The 24,875-nt window shown below is 44.2% G+C and overlaps 1 protein-coding gene across 3 annotated transcripts in view; it reads left to right on the plus strand.

Moving 5' to 3' along the window:
- Nucleotides 1-7,842: 7,842 nt before the first annotated feature.
- Nucleotides 7,843-24,875, plus strand: part of Tmem178b (transmembrane protein 178B) — a 413,225-nt gene continuing 396,192 nt past the window's right edge. For all 3 annotated transcript variants that reach the window (XM_075953917.1, XM_075953918.1, XM_075953916.1), the window contains exon 1: nt 7,843-11,767. In XM_075953917.1, coding sequence (XP_075810032.1) covers nt 11,386-11,767 — 382 coding nt within the window. In that variant the 5' untranslated portion in view covers nt 7,843-11,385. The remainder of the gene's footprint in view (nt 11,768-24,875) is intronic.

Here is a 24,875-nt window from a genome sequence, read left to right on the forward strand (position 1 = left end):
CATCTCTTTACATCTAGAGAACCTAGCTAACATGATTACAAGCTTGACTACTGTAGATGACTATCTATTAATCTTTCTTTCTTTCTTTCTTTCTTTCTTTCTTTCTTTCTTTCTTTCTTTCAGTTTTTCAAGAAAAGGCTTCTCTGTAGCTTTGGAGCCTGTCTTGGGAACTAGCTCTTGTAGACCAGGCTAGCCTTGAACTCACAGAGATCTGCCTGTCTTTGCTTCCCAAGTGCTGGGATTAACGGTGTGTGCCACCACTGCCTGGCTAACCTGTATTTCTTAATTATACATTACATTTTTAAATGAGCCATACAAACACAATACCTTAATCAAGAGCAGAAATGTACATATAATAAAATTGACATTAAATTTGCATCAATAAACCAAGATTCATACCAATGCAAAGTATTCATCTCTATAGCATATCCCCCTTCAAATGTAAAAAAAAATATATAAATAATCATTTAGAGAATTTGGGCATTGTTCTCTAGACTACATCCCACTGATTGGGAGTGTTGTTAATCAGGTCTTTCATGGGGTATCCTGTGCAGTAGGTCCATCTCAGCCAGCAGTCCTGAAGCTGTCATGGATGTTGGACCATCTGGGACATTGCTTCAGGGGGTCTTGTTTGAACAAACCATATTATCTGGTAAGGAATCTACAGCTTTTTATCCTCTGTGGAAACAAAAGCAAAACCTTTTTTCCAAAGTAACATATCCTTAGACTCAAATTTTGAAGTCAAGGCACCTTTAAAATATCTATCTATCTATCTATCTATCTATCTATCTATCTATCTATCTATCTATCTATCTATCTATCTATATATGTGTGTGTGTGTGTGTGTGTGTGTGTGTGTGTGTGTGTGTGTGTGTGTGTTGGTTTAGCTTAATAGCTCCCAGAATCAAATGTCTCTCTGTGGTCAAAAAATTAAAAGAAAACATAATAATAAACATAATCCAGACTCTCTGTGTATGTTCCATCTTTATGTGACTTATTTTTCTTTACTCCTTTAATCTATGACTATCTGTACTTTTTTATATGATTGTTACTATCTCTTTAAAGACTTTGTTTTATTTTTTAAAACTATTTCTTTTTATAACTGTCTATACCCTCTCTCTCAAGCCTACATTTTTTTTTTTAAAAAAAACACACTGTGTCTCGTTTAGAGGCTGGTGATTGGCGTCTTCCTCCTTCAGCAGCTACATGGATTCTCTTTGAATCTGCCTACTTTCTCTCTGTATCTTTGTTCGACTTCCCACCTGGCTTTAATCTGCGCTGCCATAGGCCCAAATCAGATTCTTTATGTGATAAAACATATTCACGGAATACAGGGGAGAATCTCACATCACCAACCTTATTTAGGAATAGTGTTATTGTTCATTTAAAAAAGTTAAGAAGAAATAAAAAGGTCATTCTGGAGCAGGATGGGACTCAATCCCATTCAGGCGATGTCTTTAGTGGTGATGTGATGACACGTGGGAGAAGAGAGTCTTGTGACAAGCAGAAGTGAGACTGGAGCCAAGTGTCTATAAACTGAGAAATGTCAAGGATTGTCAGCAATCCAGGGAAGCTAGACTAGAAAAATGGGCTTCTGTTCTGACACCTCGAGTTGGGGCTTGAGCTTCCAGAACTGTAAGACAACAACTATTAAATATTTTAAGATGTGTAGTCCTTGGCGATAGGGACCCTCAGAGAGGAGTACTGGGAGCATGCTGAAGGTACCTTCAGCCTTTGCACAAGGCTTTTTGTGAGCATAAGAAATGTGTCTCTTTCATCTTAGCAGCTACTCCAAATTGCCCTCCTGAGTGGATGCATCAGTTTTCACCCCTACCAGATGTGCAAGGCAGTATTTCTTAGTGTCCCAGGCAACAACACTTCCCAGCAACAGATTTATCTATTCTTCTTCCATCTGATGGTGAGATCACATTTTTCAGATTACTAACAAGGTTGAATTTTAATATGTTAATTTTTTTCTTGATTGCCTTCTTCTGTGACTTTTCTCTGTATAAATGCTGCCCATTTGTCTGCTGTGATATTTGTTTTATTCCTACTAACTTGAAACATTTCTTATTTCTGGAGATGATCCTATTAATTTTAAACTCTTCTGAGTTAAGGAAGAGTTTTTATATATCAAGCAACTTTGTTGGGCTTAATTAGTCTTTTTTGAGCTTCTAGTGAGATGATCAAATGGTATTTATCTGGCCTATTGATATAAGTCACCTGTAATTGTAAGAACTTTAAAAAGCAGAGCGGTTAAATATGTATGGGTGGGGGAATGATGCGAGGCTTTTGGGGAACGTGTATAGAGGGTGTGAGTGGAAGTCTCTTAGAAAACAGGCAGGAGCCTTGTGTAAGTTCTAGTAGGGATCCAGGCTGGAACTTTCTTGTACAGCCAGGGTGTAACTACTGCAGAGTTTTGAATAAAAGATAATTTGAGAAGATTAGTGTGGTAGAGGGAGAAGAAAAAAGAGCCAAAAGAGGACTTAGATGCTTGGTGTTTTTTTTTTTTTTTTGACAAAGGAGCTAAAATTATACAGTGGAAGAAAGAAAGCACTTTTAACAAATGGTGCTGGCATAACTGGATGTCAACTTGTAGAAGAATGAAAATAGATCCATATCTATCACCATGCACAAAACTCAAGTCCAAATGCATTAAAGATCTCAATATAAATGTGACCACACTGGACCTGATAGAAGAGAAAGTGGGAAGTAGTCTGCAACACATGGGCACAGGAGATCACTTCCTATGTAGAAATCCAGTAGCACAGACAATAAGAGCAACAATGAATAAATAGGACCTCCTGAAACTGAGAAGCTTTTGTAATGCAAAGGACACTGTCATTAAGACAAAAAGGCAACCTACTGAATGGGAAAAGATCTTCACAAACCCTGCATCAGACAAAGGTCTGATCTCCAAAAAATATAAAGAACTCAAGAAACTAGACATTAAAACTCTAATTAACCCAATTAAAAAATGGTGTACTGAACTGAACAGAGAATTCTCAATAGAAGAAGTTCAAATGGCCAAAAGACACTTAAGGTCATGCTCAACCTCCTTATGGTAAGAACAATTATCAGGTAAGAATTACATTCACAATGTCTAGTCCATGTGTATTTGGCAAATTCAGAGAAAACACTTCATTAACTATCTTCTCTGGATGAGTTCAAAGTTTTGTACCTAATTTACTTTCTGTCACGATGGAGGAAAATGGTAACTATAACTATCTGGTCTTCAACTCCATCAGAAACCTGAGAAGGATATAATATTACCTGAGTTAACAGAAAATGCAGAGCAAGCAATTTCCAAAACTATGAAATGGCAGAGCCATCTGACTGCCTGGATGTCACTGCAGGGTTCTTCTGCAATGTTGGGGCATCCATCTTTACCTAGGGGCCTCGAATATCTGGATAGAATTTTCTGTGAAAAAGGAATGTTTGAAGGACTGTCTTACCCTGTCTTGGAAAAGTTCAACAGTCACTTTCTTTCATGTCCTGCTTGTCCAATGGGAAAGCATACTGTTAGCAGTCAAGGCAAGGACAGTTTCTTGCCCAAATGGTTACCATTTGCCGCAAAGAAAGCATAATCCAGGAGGTTCTTTGATGCCCATCATCCTTTTAGGAAGTAGATTGATGCTGCCAGAAACAGACATGTCTCATTGTCATGAAAAGTCCTATGTTACTAAAACATTAAAACGTCATATTCTATAGGTCTTTGAAGTGCTCGAAGATCACCTATCTATTTAAAATATATCTTTGCATGACCTTAAAAACATACCCGACATGACTATAGGTTTTATTGTTATAGATGACATACCTGTATTTCTTTATTATCCTAAATGGCTTTCAAGGTCTAAAACTTTACATTACAGTTTGAAGTGATCTGCATAGGTACAACATCTTAAATGAGAATAGAAATATAGATACAGTATAACAAAAATAACCTAAAATTTGTATCAATATACAAAAATCCATACCAATGTAAAATATTTGAGATTATTGGTTGTTCAAAAGCAGACTCAAGAATCCACCTTTTTGTCCCATCTTTTTATACTATATCCTTCCTTTTTCTCTTCAGAAAGAGATTGCTGAATCTAATCTCCTTTGTTCAGTTTTTTTTTCTGACCATGACCAAAACCAATTTGTAATCAACCCTCCTAAACAATGACAAACATTCATAATTCACCTAATGACTAAAAGCCACCCACCTCACCTTTTGGAAATGTGGGTGTTGTGTTCTCTAAACTGTTTCCTGTTGTCTGGGCTTCTGGAATCTTTAAGGGGCCCTGAGAAAATTAGGATAATGGTCAAGTCCTGGCTAGACTAGTCTGTGAGATTGGAGCTTCTCAGCTAGCAGCCTTGAAGCTGTTCTGGGAGCAGGACTCTGAGGAAACTGCAGCAGAGGCACTCTGAGAGGTTGCATCGCCAGGACCACCAGCTTTCATTGGTGTCTGGTCTCCTTGCTCTGAAAACACATAAACTTTCAAAGGTAACATACATATCTGCATTAATACAAGTATGGACTGAATGTTGTATACAAGTCAGCCAAAGATGATCATTTTGTCCTATGTTTGAGCACGTAAATTATACATTACCTGTCTTGTAGTTTGTCTATGTTTATTTCTTTATGTCTGTAGCCAGGATTTTTCTCCTGATAAAATTTGATTTCTATTAACCTTGAATGAATTTACATTATTTTGTTTTCTGTAGAAACAAAAGCATAACTTCATCCCCAATGTAACATACTTTTTGAGTTTTATTTTGAAGTTAAGTCATTTAAAAATATATAAGTTGATTTAATTTAGTAGCTTATAATCCAATGTCTCTCAGAAGCTATTGTTTGCTCATTAGTAATAAAAAAATTTAAAGACCATACAACACCATACAGGATCCAGACTCCATGCGTATTTTCCACTTCTATGTGGCTTTTTAAAATTATTTATAAGCAATTTACTTTTCTCTCAGACTATCTATACCCATTTTTGTTTTTTCTTAAGTCTACACACATTTTGAAACACACCGTAACCTGTTAAGAGTCCCCCCCATCTGAACCCACTTTACTGATTATCTGAACCTTTTTTTAGCTACCTGAGAAAGATATTAAACCACTGCACAGTTTAGCTGATGGTGTGCTGCCCACATGCAGTGACCAGGAGACGTGTAGGACTAGGAAGTCACGATTGGCTCCATTTTTGTGTGTTTGGACCCCCACCCTTTTAAAAAGTTCTCTCAGGTCTTATGTGGGAATATGTGCTCCATTTTGGGTGCAGTTTGTAGGGAGTCCTTTTCTGTTTCACCAGTCAGTTCCCAAATCACGACAGGGAGACATATTATTAATTATTGAAGCTTGACTGTTAGCTAGGCTTGTTTTTAGCTAGCTCTTATAACTTAAATTAACCAATTTCTATTAATCTATGTGTTGCCCTGAGGCTGGTTTATCTCATCTACAAACTGTCCATTCTGCTTCCTTTGTGTCTCTTCCCATCTCTGTTCCCTTTCCCAGCATCCTTTGTGCCTGGAAATCCTGCCTAGCCTTGGCCATTCATTTTTCTATTAAACCAATCAGAGTGACACTTCTTCACAGTGTACCAAAAGATTATTCCACAATAGGAAGGACCAAAGCTCACTTTGAGTTACACACAATGTCCAAATTGTGCAAAACTGATTATGAAAACAGAGATACATCTCTTGACTCCAGTACATAGTGGACAGAAGCAGGTGGATTTCTAGGAGTTTGAGGCTAATCTGGCTTACATAGTGAGTTAATCTAGAGATACATAGTGAAACTGCACACACACACACACACACACACACACACACACACACACACACACGTGCGCGCGCGCCATTCCATGGATGAATGCTGATATATATTTACCAAGTTTGTTTTGTTTCTAGTTGGCAATGTGAAGGAGAGAATTTGCAGACTGCAGCTAGAACAAATATGGCAGTTGAAGACAGTGTGGAAGGTGTTGTCTTGGTTAACTTTTCCATTGCTGTGATAAACACCATGACCTAAAGCTACTTGGGAAGGAAAGAGTTTATTTCATTTTATAAATCGCAGGTCACACTCCATTACTGGGAGAAGCCAGGGCTGGAACTCAAAGCAGGAACCTGGAGGCAGGAACTGAAGCAGAGGCCGTGGTGTAATGCTGCTTACTGGCTTGCTCAACCTTCCTTCCTGCAGCACCCAGGATCACCTGCCCAGGGGTGACATCACTCATAATGTGCTTCGCTCTTCCACATCAATCATCAATCAAGAACATGCCCTACAGACTTTCCTATAGGCCAATCCTATGGAGGCATTTCCTTGATTAGGAGTCCTTCTTCCCAAATGCCCCCCACTTGTGTCATGTTGACATGAAAACCAGCCAGAACAGGTGTGAAGCAAGTGTAGGACAACACCTCTGCTCCAGGTGGACTGTGTTCCAGGAAATGAAGGAGGCCTCTGATGATAACTCCACCTCTGACTTAGAGAAAGCTGGCAGAATATGAACATTGCTTCAATCAAAGGGGTGTGCTTGAGTAAACAGAGCTCTTAATTAAAAAAAATGTGGATTCCACAAACATAAAATTAGCACTCCTAAGAGAGCACAAGATGATGATGTGGACTTCTGCAAGGAGAAGTGGGGTGCATTCGAATTCTACACCGCTCATGTAAAACCATGACAGGATGCCAGAGTTCCTTCCTAGGTGTACCTGACAACTGGATGCAGCTCAGAGAAAGAATGGGTAAATGGAAACTCTCTAAGCCCCCTTTCCATGGAGAAAAAGTGACTTCATGATGACTGATATCAAGTATGAGAAAGATGGCTATGTGGAGGGTGAATCTGATATGGTCCCTGGGTCTCCTAAAGGCAAAAGTAAGAGCCAGTGGCTGGAAGTTAGAGGGGTCTGGAGTCTGACTCAGTATAAGGAAGAGCTGTTTGTGCGGCCAGATAATCTAGTAGTGGAGTGGACTGCTTGTCCAGAGATGGACTTTGTCACCGTGGCAAGTGTGTAAGCAGAAACTGGTCTTCACTTTCTGGGGAACTCTCCCGAGACTCACACATCATTTTATGTTTGACTCTGGGGTCACTTCTGATTTTGAGGTTTTATGACTTTAGGAGAGCATTAGCATGATCAGGAAGAAACACGAGAAAGAAATGCTATAGCTAACAGGGCAGAGGAATTTGAAGCTATGTTGTAGCGTTAAAAAGAATAAATCACAGTGGGGTATGGAAGCCAATAACACTTGGAAGTTTGGGGCAGGAAGACTAAGTTCTAGGCCAGCCTGGGCAATCTAGTGCCATATTGTCTCAAAAAAATAAAACTGAAAAAAAAGTGGTGTGTGTGTGTGTGTGTTCGTGCACACATGTGTGTGTGTCTGGGGATGTGGTGGTTTGAAGAGGAATGATCCCACAGACTCATATATTTGAATGCTTAATCAATAGGAAAGGGCACTACTTGAGAAGGATGGATTAGGAGGTTTGACCTTGTCAGAGTACACGGAAGTATGTTACTGGGGCTGGGGCTTTGAGGTTTCCAATGCCCAAGCCAGTCCCAGTCTCTTTCTGGTGCCTGTGAATTCTGATGTAGAACTCTTAACTACTTCTGCAGCCACGTTTTCCATTATAATGATAATGATTTAAACCTCTGAAACTGCAAGCAAGTCCCAATTAACTTTCTCTTATGAACTTGAGTTGTGCTTGGACATGGGGTCTCTTTCACAGCAACAGGACACTGTCTAAGACAGGGAATGTAGAGCTCCTGCCTAGACTGTACAACAGTTTGGTTCTCAGCAGAGCGCGCACACACAAAGATAACCACAACCACAACAAAAAGACAATGCCATCTGAGAGGGCAGTGGTGGGGCACACCTTTAATCTTAAAATAAAAATGTCTAGATGAAGCGTCCATCACGATTTTAGTCTTAGGCATCAGTGTCGTTTCCATGACATACAGCTATACACCGACGAGGAGGACACAAAGCAGCACCTTTTGTAGGACTTCTGTGTTTTCACCAAGGACAACAACTTCAAGATAGCATGTTTGTGATGTTCAGGAAAGGAGAGGGTCGTATCCCACATAGGTCCCCTTCCTAGGCTGGGCCTGAAACCCTGAGGACCATGGGAGAGTGGACAAAGCTCACTTTTGAAAGCAGGCCTAAAGCCAGGGAAAACGTTAAAAAGTGGAGGAAGAAGGGACTATGGGTGGGTTGGGGTCGTTTGAATAGAGGAACACGTGTGCTTTTATGCATGCCCGCTGCCAAAGATCCCGACCTGGTGCTGAAGACTGGAGAGGGAACCGAGAGACCTGCGCTATAGAACTCATTTTGTTCTGGCTCCCCACTGACCTTGTTTGTAGGTTCAGCTTCCTTCCTGTTTGTCCTGCGGGAACCCTAGTCGTGGAAAAGCATTTCTGCTCTGCCTTAAGAAAGAGATAGCTTTAGAAATGTAAGGTGTCTGCACGTATGCCAAGTGCTTCTCTCTTTCAAGGGCATAAGTAGGAAAACTGATGAGAGGAGAAGGTGGGAAGACACTGTGGCCAAAGTTGCCCAGCTCCACCAGGGCATCCCGGGGAACTCTGAGGATGATGCGCACTAGGGCACTTGCCTGCAACTTTCAGACCAAGCGGGCATCCTAAGGACTGTCTCTGCATGAAGTAAATCCCACCACAGAATTTAAGGCTCCAGAAAAAAAAAAGGCACGCCCCTCCCCCACTAGATGGCACTGAAACGCCTTGTTCTCGATTTTCAAAATGCAGAGAGGAAAAAAAAAACAACTAAAGACAAAAAGAATATGGTGGAGGTGCGTTCATTTCGACTCACAAGCCCTGCTGTGCAAAAGCTGGGTCCCTAGGGCAGCTCTTTATCCCGCAATGGGGGACCTCAGCTTTGGAGAGAGGGTAAAACCGAAGGGGGAGCTTTAGAATGATATCCCTAGTGTGTGGAGCTGGATGGGAGGATCCCAGCCTTTGCGGCTGTCTCACGTGAGAGAAGCAGGGGGCGGGGTAGGGTGGGGATGGATCCGTTAGCTGGGGCCCACCCCTTCAAGGTCTGGAGTCCGGTACCACCTCAAAGAGGTCCTGCAGAGGTTAAATCCAGCGGTCATGAGATCACTGACAAACCCTACACCGAGGTTGCTTTAACTCTCCCTCTCCTCCAAAATATCTACAACAGCCTTCTCCACCCCATTGTGATTCTCTTCTGGTCTTAAATAGACCTTGCGGTCTGCTTTTCTTGCTGAAGAGTCAGGGCAGGTGTGTGTGTGTGTGTGTGTGTGTGTGTGTGTGTGTGTGTGTGTGTTGTGTCGGGCGCTGGCTTAGGATGGCCGAGAGCCTCACCGCTGCTCTCTGCTCAGCTCCAGGTGGAAATCACAGTAGCTAGTAAGGTAGTGCTTATGGCTTTCTGGGGGGAGAAACAAAGATTAAACGAACGGGAGACACTAACGGCAGAAACCCGGGGCACAGGGGTTCACTCAGAACTCGTTAAAGACGGTTCTCTAAACCTTTTTTAAAAAAAGAACTGTGGCGAGTTTAAGGGAATTTTCCACGGTCAAAAGCGAAACAGGAGACGTGGGCACCAACCCTAAATTTACAATAATACACATAAACATGCTACATGCCACATATATGTATATGTGCATAAATATGGATGTGATGGAGTGCATACCTACCTAGACACCATTCACTTGCCTGGCCAAAGAATAAGGCTCAGACATTTCGTGCCTGGGAAATTGGTGCGGTTCAACTTTAAGAAGGCTAGAAAAATAAGAGATGAGGCTCACGTTGCACGGATGACATCACTAGCTTTTGGCTGCGCGCTCCGTGTTCTCGGCTGTGGGTTTTAGCCAAGGCTGCAGCGCCTAGAGGCCGAGCGAGTGACAGCGGCTTCCTAGGGCGCCCACACCCGGGCAATGCGATTTCTGGAGCCCCTGGGGCGCAGGCTAGGCTCTCGCTCCTCGCGGGCGTCGGCTGAGCCTGAGAGGCCCAGAAGCCTCCGTGGCTCGAGGAGGAGATAGGGAGGGTAAGCTGAGGTACCGAGGCTCCCTACCCCCCTCCCCTCGCCCCATTCACCACAGTGCGGGGAGCCGGATCGCGGGACGCCGAGGCCGGGACGGGAATCCTCTGCACGAGGCCGAGGGACCCTGCGCCTCATCGCCTGGGTGGGCTGCGAAGAAAATGGTGCAGTCTGAGAGTGGCTGACCCCAGCTGGCCAAAGCAAGCGGGTGCTGGACTGCTAGGGCTCAGGTGGCAGCGAAGGGGGCGGGTTGCTTCGAGCAGCCGGGTCCTGGGTTTTCTTCGTGCCCGCGGCATTTGCTTAGCACCTGGGCAGCTCCCACGCGGGGCTGCGGGAGACTAGGTGAAGTGAGGCAGAGGGGATCTTGGAGGAGGCTGGGCGTACACATTCCAGGAAGAAGGAGCTGGAAAGAGCAGAATGACACCGAGGAGGCTGGCGACTGGGCCGGCTGCGCGCCACCCCTGAGCGACCTGTCCATGGTGTTGAAGGAGCTCGGAGAGCCCGGGGTGCGCCCTCCTCTGTGCAGCCCGCCCGTAGCTCCTGGCAGCTGCCGCCCAGTCTCTGCAAACCCCGGGCTGGGAATAGTCGCCTAACGCCGCCTGGGTGTCCCCGCTGTCCAAAAGCTAGACAGTCTGAATGGCGAGGCCAGAGGCAGGCCACCCGGGAGCTCGCGGGGAAAGGTTGTCCGAGATCGTGCGTCCTCGGGCAGTTCACCTCTGAGAGCACGCGTGGGCCAGCAGGAGCCAAGGACCTATTGATGATCAGAGGACCGAGGCTTTGAAAAGACCCGACGCAGAGAGGAAGAACAGTTTCGGACGCACGTCCCCGGCCTTCGGCTGCAGATCGAAAAGGGGAGAGTCCAGGAGAACGAGATCCAGGGCAGCCGGGCGCGGGCGCAATCCATTCCTTCGGCGGAGTGCTGCGTCCTCACACGCCCTCCCTATCATTCCCAGGAAGCCAGGACAGTCACTTCGGTCAGCAAGCTGCACAGAGAAACCCAGCAAATCCCGCCGCGGTCGAGAGCACTTGGTATTTAGTTTGCGGTGGCCGGGCCGCGGGCCGAGGCGGAGGCTTAGGACTGTCGCCTCCTGAACGGTGAGAAGTGGCGGTGTTGAGTTCGCCACCACCGGAGAAGGCTGCACCAGCCCGGAGGATGCTCAGGACCCCGCGGGAGCCTCTCCGTAACAGAACTTTATAGGTTGCCCGCCCCGATCCCCGCAGTCTCCCGGCTCCGTACCCGCAGGTGGGGGCCAAGGGGTCGCCGCGGCGCAGATCCCCTCCAGTCCCCACCCCCAGCTCGGCCGCCCTCCGCTTTGTTCTGGGCGTGCAGAGGGAAGGCGAGGCTGCGGCGGATCATGCCCATGGTGTAGCCGCCAAGCGGAGGCATGGCTGCCGGAAGGTTACTGCTCTACACTGGGCTTTCGCTAGCGCTCTGCGCCCTCGGCATGCTGGCTGTGGCCATCTGCTCCGACCACTGGTACGAGACGGACGCCAGGAAGCACAGGGACAGGTGCAAGGCCTTCAACACCCGCCGGGTCGACCCCGGCTTCATTTACAACAACAACAACAACTTGCCTCTGCGCGCGAGCCGCTCGCGCCTGGACCGCTGGGAGGGCAAACTCCTCCGGGCCCGGAATCGCCGGCAGCTGTTCGCCATGAGCCCGGCGGACGAGTGCAGCAGGCAGTACAACTCCACCAACATGGGCCTCTGGAGGAAGTGCCACCGGCAGGGCTTCGACCCAGAGATCGCCGCCCTCATCCGGAAAGGTAAGCTCCAGGCGCGAGGCGTGGCGCTGCAGAGAGCCAGGCGCCTCTAGGTAGGCCCTGCAGCCCCTTGCCTCTCCTGTTGGCCACAGGCGACAGCATCTCCTGGTTCTGAGTGGCTCAGTTATCCCGGCCTGACTGAGCCTTGGCATGGGCAGAACTTGCCTCTCCATAGCTGTAATAGATTGTGGTAAAGCTTTCGCTCTCTTTGCTCACCTGCCGTTTTGCTCTTGTCTATCCAGATTCTCCTGGAATCTCCTGGACCATTTTTATTTTTATTCTTAAAATCCAGAGCCTTTGAGAAGGAAGGGAATCTCCAATGCTGTTTCTGGAAAAAGCCCTTTAAGGGTGATGTGTCAGGGGTAACTGGCTCCGAATTTTAATTTCTGTTTTAGGTGTTGAGCTGCTTCGAGCAAGGGAAACTGGGGGTGGGGGTGTCTCCCAGAAAAGGCCGTATGGACCCCAGAAACATTTACTTAGTAATGCACTGTAGAAGTCATGGTGTAGGTATCGGCCATATAAACACCAAGAAATTCCAGCCCCGTTTTACAGTAGCCCAAAGTGGCCAGTGAGCAGCATTCCATTACAGTACTTAACTTCTTCCTTGGAGAGGTGGGCGACAGAAGTGGCTGTCGGTTTGCAATGAATGTCGGCAGTCTAGTAAGCCCCCAAAGTCAACCTGAGTGGGCATACCAGGAGGAAAAAAATACTATTTTCAGATTTATATAAACCACTCAAGGCATAGAAGACAGATCATAAGCAAACATTTGCTAATAACACTTGATACTTGAATATGATCACATGCATAGGAAAGTCTGCTTGCGTGATGCATTTTGTGAATCCTGTATATGTTGGGAACCATCCTGTCTCGTCAGTCCGCTGAAATACTGTTCACTGTCATGTGCTTTGTTGAGGAGGGGACCGTGTTCTTTTCTATGATGGCTGCACCCTGGAAGATGTGCAGATTTCAGACCTTGCTTCTCCCCTCATCTGTCACTCTCTTCAACTGCTGAGTAGTTGACAACTGTGTTAATATTTGCAAATGTGCCAAGACATAAAGCGATTCTTAATTTCTCGCATCACCGTGAAGTTCATTGATGTTTTAAAACAATATCTGAGAGAACTGATGTGCTTTGAGTTGCAAAAATGTTGAGGTTATTCAAAAGAAATTGTTAATTTGAACACACACACACACACACACACACACACACACACGACCACTACCACCACCACCACCACCAACCATGTATGAATGATTAGTAGTGGGTATGGTCCAGGCCTTTTCACAGTTAGCAGGCGAGGAGGAGAGTTAGGAAAGAGAAGGAGTGAGTGTCCATCTTGGCATTTGTTGTGTAGCTTCTTGGGGCTGACTAGGGATGGGCATGGCAGTGCTCACAGGCACTCCACCTGCTTCCTGACAAGGCTCTTGTTAGTGTGGCCTGATCCAGGTGGAACTCGGGGAAGGATGCAAAAGATATTATGGGGCTGGACCGAGGAGCAGGAAACCAAGAGGAAGCAGAATTATTTTTCACAAGGGGGGGCCGCTTTATAACTGTTTTCAGGTTAACGATGTTATTTTATCTGTGCTCTGCTTTCTTTACCATGGAAACGATAGGTAGCTAGCTGAAGGGAGAGCCGCTGATAATGACTGGTGGGCTCTGACAAGATTTGTTGAAGGACATCCTTACATTTCCTTCCTTGAGCCTTTTGGAACAGACTGGTATCCTCTGTCTGGTATCGGCCAGCCCTACTTAGAGGAGGAGGGAAATGGGGTTTGTGGCTTCTGGTGGCTCCATCCAGGTCTCCTATTCCATTTTGTCTGCTTGGAGTTCTGACTAGAGAGGTTGACTTGGTCTGTGCATCAGAGGGACTGGTTACCATAGTGACACTTTCTTCCGGTGAAGCTGGAAACGGGAAGGGATAGGGGGAGGAATGAACAACATTTTGACTTTGTATCGACTGATTTTTTAATTGCAGCAGCAGAAAGTGGACACACACAGCAGGGGATTGAATACACTGATACCCAGAGTTGGCAGGGCATTGTATTTCACTTGAACTAATGGAAATGCTGTTCCCCATCACCTCAAACACAGCAATCACTGTCAGCTGCAAGCACTTGTTCACCACGGTTGTTCCTGTCCGTTTGGCATTCTTGTTAGGCATTATTGAGATAGATGGCATGCTGGGCGTACAAATCTTGAGAGACCTGGGTCACCAGCTTCATTTTTTTTTAACCTTGTAACATCATCTTCGAAAACCAGGTCTTCCTTTTCCAAGCAGCAATAGATATTTTGTAAACAAGTGCATTTTCTATTCATAGAATTTATAGGCAGTTCTAATAACATATAGAAAGCAATTTCTAGTTTAACCACCATTTGTCCTAGATGGGTGGAGTTTAGAAGGATGTTAACATTGATACTGCTATATTTAAATTTAAGATATCGTAAGGAGAGATGTTTGTCTCATATTTTTCATTAGAAGCCCTGAAAAGAACTTAGATCTTTATCTCTTTTTTTTTAAAAAGATATCCTATTACAATTGTGTGAGATATATTCTGGGCAAAGGAAAAGGAAAACCAGAGAAAAGGTTGTTTAAAGTCTATTTAAAATGTTATGGGAAAATGTGAGTTGTGTCTTTTTTTTTTGAGACAGGGTTTCTCTGTGTAATAGTTCTGGCTGTGCTGGCTGTGCTGGAACTTGCTCTGTAAACCAGGGTGGCCTCTTTATCCACGGTTCTGGGATTAAAGGTGTATACCACCCCCACCTGGCATGAGCTGTATCTTAATGATTCTATTGCCCTAAAGGGTTCAGCCACTTGTTAAGTCAGTCATTGCATTGAAAGTGTTGTTTGTTCTTTTGAAAGAAAACAAAACCAGCAAATGAATAAGAAAGCAGAAGTCAAATTCTACCAGACATGAAGATGAAGTATCTCTGATTTGTGTGCTTTCTGCATTCTTCCTGATGCCTCAGGCCATGGCTGTGCACACCAGAGTGTATCTCTGGCAGTGCCTCTTGTTTCATTATTGAACAAGGAGTCCCTGGATAGCAGGCAAAACACACATTTGGAGTGCGCATCCACCAGAGCCTTGGTTTTTGGGAAACACCTCATAAAAATTGGGTTTCTAAATGCATCTATCCAGAGCCAATTCTAGTTGTGTGGGAATACAAATAATATATTAGTTGGGAAATTCCGATGATAAAGAAAGAAAAAGAGAAACAACTGTGACTACGAGTCCAGGTTAATATTCTAACAGATGCTGTATGAGACACCGAAGAAGGATTTCTTGTGAGAAAGCTGTGCCAAGGAATAAGGGAAACTCCCGATTCTTTTTGGGTAGCATCTGCCATGGAACAGTCACTCATCATCCAAAGTCATTATTTTCCATGTTAGATAAGATTTTAATTATTCTTTTCTTGGAGGTTGGATTGCATCAATTACTCCAAATTCTCATGTGTCTTAAGCAACGAGGAGTCTTAAATCATGTCCCCTTGCTTCTAAACCTCATCCTGGTCTTTCGGAAAAGTCAACACAGGTGCTGGGGGCAGATCAATGACAAGACCCATTTTTGAAGTCTAAGAGACATCCAGGTAGCTCTAAATAGGCTTGTTCCAGGGATTCTTTGGTTTGTACTGAAGTGCCACATTGATGAAGTTTGAAATAAGCAGACCTTTAGCTGATCTTATTTTAAAGATAGAGTCTCACTATGTAGTTCTGACTAGCCTGGAACTCACTATGTAGACCAGGCTAGTTTTGAACTCACAGAGATCCTCCTTCCTTTGCCTCTAAAGTACTGGGAGCAAAGGCGTGCACCACCATTACCAGCCTTTAAACTGAAAAAGAACTTTTTATTGTTTTAAAATTTGCTTTATAATAGACTTTGGTCCCAGGAGTTTTCATGGTCATGAAGTAGTTGTGCTTTGAAAATAATTTTAATGGAACACTGTGCGTATTTAAATTTTAATGCTGTAATCAGGAAACACTTAGAATAAACACATGTGTTATATGATCTCTTGGCACACAATGCTAGGTTGTGAGATGAGTAAGACCTGGCCCTCAAAGTTCATATAGATGTAGGTGACACAGAGAATACATTACAACTACATAACGACAGAGTCGCCACGGAACTAGATCCAGAGGAACATGGAGGAGGTGATGGCAACTCTTCGTGGTGGGGCTGAGGGTGGGAGAGCAGAGACAGTTGCTCCTAGGAAATGAAATCGGAACAAGGCTCTGATGAAGTGTGGCCAGGGAAGGACATTTCAGCAGGGGGCTGACATTGGCAGAGCCTTGGAGGGGTGAGAAAACAGGACAGCCTGCTGAGAGCTGTTTCTGAGGATGGGGATGGGGAGGAGCAGCCTAGGAGCTGGAATGCAGGCAAGGTCCAAATCCAGGAGCTTGTTTACCAGACTTCCCAGAGCTGCACCACCCCATGTGTCTGTTTGAGTATAGAGGAAGCACAGGTAAGTAAGCTAAACTCTTTGTGTCTTTAGCTGCACGTACCACATCACAGATACTCAACAGCCACACGTGGCTGCTGGCTACTGTTTTGAACCATGCAGACTATGGCGAAGGTTCCCACCGTTAGAGAAGACTTTTCTGGATAGCTCTGTGTGGAGCTCAGAGCCTCCAAGATAAAAAGCTGTATTTCAGATGAGGATAATCACACCATATAGCTCTGTGTGGAGCTCAGAGCCTCCAAGATAAAAAGCTGTATTTCAGATGAGGATAATCACACCATTGCGTGGGCGTAAAGGTCAGACTCTACAGTTTAGGAGACTTTTTGCTTTTTGAATTGTTTGGGTTTTAGTTCAGGGTAATTTCTGACCCTGTTTTGTTAGTTGTCCAGCATCAGTTAACAGAATTTGTATATGCTTCACTCTTTCCCAAATTTCAGAAAAATGTCAGGCTATGAAGTAGGCATGGTGGTTCCTTCCTTTAGTCCCTTGGGAGGCTGAGGCAGGGGAATTGCAGTAAGTTTAAGGCCATCCTGGGCTACATAAGTGAGTATGAAGTCAGCATGGGCTACAGAGTGAGGCTCTATCTAAATTTAATAAAATTCAAAGTTCCCACTTAAATAACAGCTCCACTTGATACCAGGTGCTCATCTTAAAGCTTTATATACTTATTAATTTACTGTTCCTAGCAACTCTATGTGCTGATATTCCTATTATTGTATCTTTAGTTTTTGAGACTTTCATGTGAGAGTACCATATTGACACAGTTCCAGTCTTCCTCTCTGCACTTCAGCCGCTCCCATGTCACCCCACTCCCTCTGGGACTCATGACCTCATCTTTAACTATTATCACACACACACACACACACACACACACGCACGCACGCACACACACACACATACACACGACCCTACTGAGTCCACTTAGTGGTGCTCATATGTGCACGGGATTAGGACTGACCCCTTGTGACTGAATAACCTATCGGGGGCGCATCCCTGGTGACAACCCATTTTCCCCTTTCTCAGTAGCCATTGGCTGCCTGTAGCTCTTCATCAGAAAGTGTCTCTCTCTAAAATTTCCCCCATCCATGTGGCATATTGACCGCTGTGTTTATTACTTGGGTCTTGCTCATGCAACCAAATTGTCAGATTTCATGGCTGGATATTACTAGTATTATTTTAAATCCCCATTTTTATAGTAGAGGGAATCAAGGCTCACAAAACTCATATAATTTGTTAAATTTCTTGGGCAGTGTATGAGGGATTCACATTCTGGCTCCATATTTGAGAAATCACCCACCTGTATTGGCCCCATGGACTCTGTCGGGGCAGGTGGGAAGGGAAAAAGACAGTATATTGATTTCCCAAATTAACTCTAGAGCAGTGGTTCTCAACCTGTGGGTCACGCGACCCCTTTTGGGGGGTTTGAACTACCTTTTCATAGAGGTCACTTAAGATCACTGGAAAATACAGATATTTATATTACGATTCATAACAGTAGCAACAAAATAATTTTATGGTTGGGGTCACCACAACATGAGGAACTGTATTAAAGGGGTGCAGCATTAGGGAGGTTGAGAAACCCTGCTCTAGAGTCTCCATTCTACCTTAAAGTAATTAAGGTGGACCTCACATATTACATGTTTTATTGTCTTCATTTTGCATCATGTCATAGATACTGAAGTTTTATACACACAAAGCACATGCTCATTCAGCAATCTTTTGTGAGAGCCCATGGGCTGGACGTCAGGTACAATGTTGGGCAAAGTGGAGAAGCTTACATTCTGGGTAGAGAGAATAAATACATATCAGTACATATAAATAAGCCAACCAATGTCCAATTTCAAAAAGTAGTGGCTGTCATAAAGTTGAAGGCTCTCCCTGGGCAGCACAAAGGGAAGAATGAGTTGGCCTAAAGGGAATCTTATTCAATTATTATTATTATTATTACTATTTGGTTTCTCTGTGTAGCAGCTCTGGCTGTCCTGGAACCCCTTTGTAGACCAGGCAGGCCTTGAACTCACAGAGATCCATCTGTCTATGCTCCCAAGTGCTGGGATTAAAGGTGTGTGCCACCACTACCTGGCTAGTTCTGTTGGTTTTAATCTTACAACATGGGCAGATTGTGGGCGCTCTGGAAAAGAAGGGGACAAACCTTGTGTCAACAGGAGAAGATCCCACATTCCCGCAGGGCAGAGATTGTTTAATTTCTAGGATACATATAGGGCTCTGGGCACCCGTTGATTAAAAACTTTAAACCTAAGATAGTACCGTTTATAGACAAACCATGGAGACACTCATGGTCTTTCAGTGCGTGTGTGTACAGGTCACAGGATGACTATGTCCATCATAGGTGTCTTTCCTCCAGAGCCATGCACCTTTTTGTTTTAATATTATTCATTTGTGTAGCGTGCTTGCACATGCGGCTCTGTAGTATAGAGGAAGGAGTGCAACTCCATGGAATCGGTCTCTCATTCCATCTTGATGTGGGTTCCAGGAACTGAACTCAGGTCATCAGGCCTGAGTAGCAAGTGCCTTTACTGGCCGAGCCATCTTGTTGGTCCTGTTTTGAGACTTGGACTTGGACTTGGACCTCACTGACTAGGATAGGCTAGCTGGCCAGCAAGTTCCAGGGTCCTTCCTCTCTCTGCTTCCCCAGTGCTGGAATGACAGGGACATGTCACTGTGCCTGACTTTTTATCTGCATACTAGGGGAAGAAGTCAAGTCTTCTTGCTTGGAAAGCACTTGACTGATGGGGAAATCTTACCACCTGCATGGTTTTTAATACGTGGCATAAATTACTATGCATATATGTTAAATGTATGTCTACATGCAATAAGTAAACACAGTTTAGTGAGACCCTCCCTCCTTGGTAGTTCCCAAACATAACCAGGGAGAGATGAAGATCAGGCAGGGTGCTTTGTGATTTGGGTGGGACATTTGTGGGTTCATGTGCAGGGCAAAGAAACATATTTGAACTCCACTGTGTTCAGAAAAATTTGCTTGCTGTCTGTAGCAAAAGAGGTACTTTGGGATGGGACAAAGGTGCGCTGGTCCTTGTCCCAAGAGCGCTCATCCATTGACTCGGTTTCTCAAGATGAGTGTCACATGTGAATGGGTCAGGCTTTCCCTTTCAAGCTCACATTAGCATCAACTGATCAACTGGATCAGCAGTCAATTGGTCAGGGAATGCTGGGCTGTTCTCTTTCTGTTGAGTCAACAAAGTCAAGAGCCTTAGCTCTGTTCTAGAAGGTCAGCTTACTTGTTCTTCTACTGGTGGACTGGTAAAGATCAGTTAGAAAATGAGTCTGTATATTTCACTGGAATTTTCAGTCAAAAATATTTTCCCAAGGCTGGACAGTGGTGGCACACGCCTTTAATACCAGCACTTGGGAGGCAGAGGCAGGAAGATCTCTGAGTTTGAGGCTAGCCTGGTCTACAAAGCAAGTTCTAGGATGGCCAGGGCTATGCAGAGAAACCTTGTCTTGAAAAAACAAAAAAAAAAAAAAACAAAACCCAAACCCAAACCCAAAACAAAACAAAACCCAACAAACCAACCAAACAAAAGTATTTTCCTCTTTTCCTGCTATGAGTAGGCAACCCCAGGCTTGCAGGAAGAATGCTGTATGTACATAGGCTGGGCTGGCTTGACCACACACACACATGCACACGCACACACATGCACACATACGTGTAAACGCACACACATGCACACACACTCACACTCCATCATTCATGCCTAGATGTTAGACACTAGAGTCACACATAGTCTAGAAGCAAATATTTCTGCAATTAATTGCTCCAAATAATGAGTATAGAGAAGAGCATAGCTTGATGGATGCTTTGTGGATGAAATGAAAAAAAATTATTCTGCTGTCTTTACTGGATTATGCAGTTTTTAATAGTGCAAATATTCTCTCTCTTTTCTTCCATGTGCAGTGTGTGTTAATGTGTATGTGGGTGTGTGCATGTATACGTGTGTGTAAGGAAGGTCAGCATCAGGTGTCATTCTTCAGGAGCTGTGCACTTCGTTGTTTGAGACAAGGTCCCTCATTGGAACCTGGGGCTTTCAGATAGGCCAGGCTGGCTGGCCAGGGAGAGCCAAAGATCCTCATGTCTCTGCATCCCTCGTGCTTGGATTATAAGCACACGACTATACTCACCTTCTTAGTGGGGGCTGAGGATTGAACTCGGGTCCTCATGGACAGCAAGCACTTTAGCAACTGAGCCATCCTCAGCCCCGAGAGTCCTTGCATTCTCCAGAGAGCATCGGATGTGAAATAATGGATCTAGGTTCTAGAAACCCCAGCCCCTTCCACAGGGTAAAAAAGTTAAATTTATATGGAAGACAGATAATAGATGCATGGCCGAAAGAAAATGTAAAGAGAGGAGAGAAAACTGGGGGCGTGGAAGAGAGAACAGGAAACCGCAGCATGGAGAGGCAGAAGTCTCTAAAGGGATCCATTGCAGGTGCTAGGATTAGAAAGAGGCCAAACACCAGCCTGCTGGCTTCTTGCTATTAAAAACAAGCCTCCTTTTCTTTTACTCAAATACCATTTTGCAGATTGGAGCTAAAATTTGAGTCCCCCCTCCACGAAGAGATAGGTGGCAATGGAGGTATGTTCACGTCAACACTACTGAACTGTACACTTAAAAAGGATTAAAATGGTAAATTTTATGTCACGTATTTTCCTCTATGCTAGTTACCTTGCCTGTGACAACCACTTCAAAAGAGGAAAGGGTTGTTTGCCTTACAGTTTGGGAGGTTCTGATGCATGGTTCGTTGGCTCTGTGGTTTTAGGGTCTGTGGTGAAGGTGGGCGTGTGTGGAAGAGGGTGGTGCTCCTTCTCACAGTAGCCAGGAAGCAAAGGCGAGAGAAAGAAGGAGACGGCCAAGTTCTAATATCTCTTTTGAGGACACGCCCCCAAATGACCAAACTTTCTTCTGGTAGCGCCCATGTCCGGAAGGGTCTACTATTGCCCTGCAGCGTCCATGGCTGGGGCCAACCCTCAACACCTGGGCCTTTGAGGGTCATTCATCTCTCAATGGCAGCAGACAGAGAAAGAAATGCAAACAGTTGGTAGAGGAGCAGATTGATTCACTTTAGTACAGAGGATGCATCATAGCAAAGGCCACCCATTCAGCGCATTTATTAAGCACCTACTATGTGCCAGGCAGCGGTCAAGTATGCACAATGCATATTATAGATGCTAATTAAATGGATAAAATTCATATCCATACAAAGTTTATGGTTAACCATTTTTGAGTATTTTCTTTTACTCAGTCAAACAGGTCTTTGGTGGGTTCTTACCTCTCCCCCATTCCTTGGAAGATCAATCCTAGGATCTTGTCTGTGCTAGGGGAGGGTTCTACTGCTGAGTTGCTCTGTCAGCTCTAAACATCGACATATAAGACAAGTAGAAGCAATGAATAAATTCCTTGGGCCATTGAAGAATCACTGAATGAGGAAGATTGCACCGAACTTGTTCAAAAAGGACCATTGAGCAGTGACCATGCTACTACGTACATTATCTGGAGGTGGAGGCTCTTGAGTAAAATCCAATACTCACATGTTCCTTTCTTCAAGAAGTGAAAGAGGAGAAGTTATAGGGGGGATTAATCAGCTCCATGACGGACTCTATGAGGGATTTAGGGTGCTGGGCCCCAGGCATCTCAGTGCCACTTCAGAGCAGGCCACGCTTTGTAGAAATGTAGACATTTGTAGAGAGGCACCTGGGGATGACAGGGGTAAATTTTAGCTTCATTTAAAAATGACTGATTCTGACTACGCAATACGTGTCCTTTGTCAACTATGAGGTGGCCATAGTTAGTGGTTCCCATACATCATATCAGAGATATTGTGCTCCAGTAGTTAAAGACAATAGCACTGAGACAGATAAGCCAGACAGTGAGCAGGCGATTCAAGGACAAAAATGTTTCTCTTTTATAAATTTGTGTGCTTAGAGATGGTGTTTAAGGGATTCTCCCAGGAGTCACTGGGAGTTATCTGGAGGGGATGTTGAGTCAGGTTGCGAGCTGATGTGGCACTCAGAGGAGTTTGACAGGTTGGCTGCTTTTATGGGAAACTCCAGCATCTGAATTATTTCAATTGATTTTTTTCTGGCGTCAAAGTATTTTGCCAAGAAAAAGCAATTTACTTTATATTAGGTCCTCCTCCTCCTCCATTTCCATCACTTCCTGCTCTTTAGAATGCCCTACTCGTTCATATTCAGGCCCTCACTCTAGGGCACTTTATTTACCTCAGAGCATCTCATTCAGTTTTGCCCCGAGCTCCCTTTCAATTTATAACAGTGATTCTATTTAGGCAATTCGAACCCTTTTCCCCAAGGCCTTGGGTACTTCCCAGGCCTGGGTGGAGTAGGGTGGTTTTTGCCTGAAAGAGGCCCTGGCTGACATGCTGGTGTGGAATAACTGTCTCAACCCTGGAGAAGAGGAGACCATGTTATAAGGTTGGAGACACGCACTCGCCCATGTACCTGTGAGAGCATGAAACGACCAGGAATGCCCATGGTATTTCTGTTTGTAACAATAAAATAAGGATAGTGTACCAAAAATGCAAAAACCTAATTGTCTACTAACAGGGAATGGATAATAAATTATAGTATATTAATACAATGGAAGCTAGCACAGTGTACTTAAAATATACATGCCCACTTCTGGGCCTATTCCCCAAAGACTCTGAGTCAGCATATCACATTGATACCTGCGTGTCCATATTTATTATAGTATTGTTCACAACAGTCAGTTTAAGAGCCCAGCCTCTGGAATATATGCACAATGGAGATTTATTTATTCAGCCACAAAGAGGAGTGGATTTATGTCATTTGTTAGGAAATGGGTACATTACATGAAGTGAACTAGGTCAGATGCTGAAAGACAAAACTTCACGTTTTCTTTCAATTTTGACTCTCAGAATTCTTTGTTAGCACACATGACATGAGAGTTGAATGTACATGATGGGAAAGAGGAGGGGGACCAAAGAGAGGGAAGAGGAGGAGGTGAATATGGTCAGAGTATGTAATATACTTGAAAGAAATTATCTACATGAAACCAAACACCATGTGCAATGAATATCCACCAAGAAAAATATTGGAAAGTGTCATCCATATTTCCAAATGGATGAACATGGATTTGAGTGAAGTCAGCATTGTGAATGGCATTTACATGAAGTTCACAATCAATGCAAGAGAGCTAGGGACACAGCTCCATGGGAGAGCTCTTGCCTAGCATGTGCAAAGCTCCAAGTTCAAGTCCTCATACTGCAGAAAACAGCCAAAACAACGTTAACTATTGTTTACAGAAGCACATTGACATTGTATGGAAAAAACTATGTATTGGGATAATTAACATAAAACAAAGCATAGCCTTAACCTTTTCCAAGAAACGGTGTGTGTGTGTGTGTGTGTGTGTGTGTGTGTGTGTGTGTGTTTGGAGGAGGGGATTGAGAAGGCTGCCAGGAACTTTATATGCCTCTAGGCTGTTTAGAAGCAAGCAGTGCTTCATGGAGTATTGTTATCGTTCAATCTACAGATTGCAGCTTTTTTCAAGTCAACTTCTTGGCACTTTGCATAGGATGCTCCCTGTGAGTGACTTTTTATAAAAACAAGTCATTAGTGACAAAAAGCACTGAGAGAAGAGAATCAGGTAAATGGTAACAGTTTGCGCTTGAACAGTTGCAAATCATGGTGGAGGAAGAAACAATTTAAGTTGCGTTCCTTTCTGCAGTGGCTTAAGAAGATTCAGGCTTTGTATGATTAATTGCTGAAATAGGAGCTAATGTACAAGTCACTAGGCTGGGATTCTATTTCCAGTTGCTAGGTGGAGAAAAAAGTATCAAGAATTCCAAGGTCTAGACTGAAAACTAAAGCAGTCCCTTTAGCTCTCCTGATCATTAGGGAGCTTTGCAGTAGACGGGACACGGAGACAGTGTAACTAACTGGTGAGTGCAGAGACAACTAGGGACCGAATACAAATTCCTCAGAGGGTACTTTAACCCCAAGAGAAACACTTCAATGTAAACCAGTAAAGGAAAAGGTTAAAAGGTTAAGAACTGGTTTTAAAGGGTTTGGAATTGTACTTTTATTCTTGAGAAGTTTTGTTCACTTTTGAAGCTGGGTAAAAAAATTTAGTAAGACTTTAAATAGTTTTATTATTGATAAACAAGATGTATATATGATTATTTTTAAAATATGAGGATAGCTTTAGCCAGGAATCTCCACTTTAGGGTGACCTGTTCCTGCCCGTTCTATTTATACAAACTGTAGCGGGAACAGAAAAATCCCATCAGAATTTTAACAAGGACTCCATTTTCACCTGAATGCTATAAAAAGCAAAAGCTGAGCCCTACCTTAGCAAGGGATCATGGTAGTCCCTGGGGATTTTAGGAGTGTGAAGTCCAATAACTCTGGTGCTTGTGTTTTGATAACCGTGCAAGTGGAAGGGATAGATACCCAGAGGCATCCCCGATTGGCTGGGCTTCTCTGAGTCACTGGCTTCCTGTGGTCTGCAGGGAGAAAGGAACCTTGCTCTTCCAGGTGAGTGACCTTCCACTTTGGAGAAGGCTTACTTACCTTAGCCAATGCCTCCCTTTTTCCTCCCTCTGTGCCGTTAACATGAACGAAACAGAAGGTGGTTC

Source organism: Microtus pennsylvanicus, chromosome 19 (assembly GCF_037038515.1).
Source record: "Microtus pennsylvanicus isolate mMicPen1 chromosome 19, mMicPen1.hap1, whole genome shotgun sequence".
In the NCBI taxonomy this organism is placed as follows: Eukaryota; Metazoa; Chordata; class Mammalia; order Rodentia; family Cricetidae; genus Microtus; species Microtus pennsylvanicus.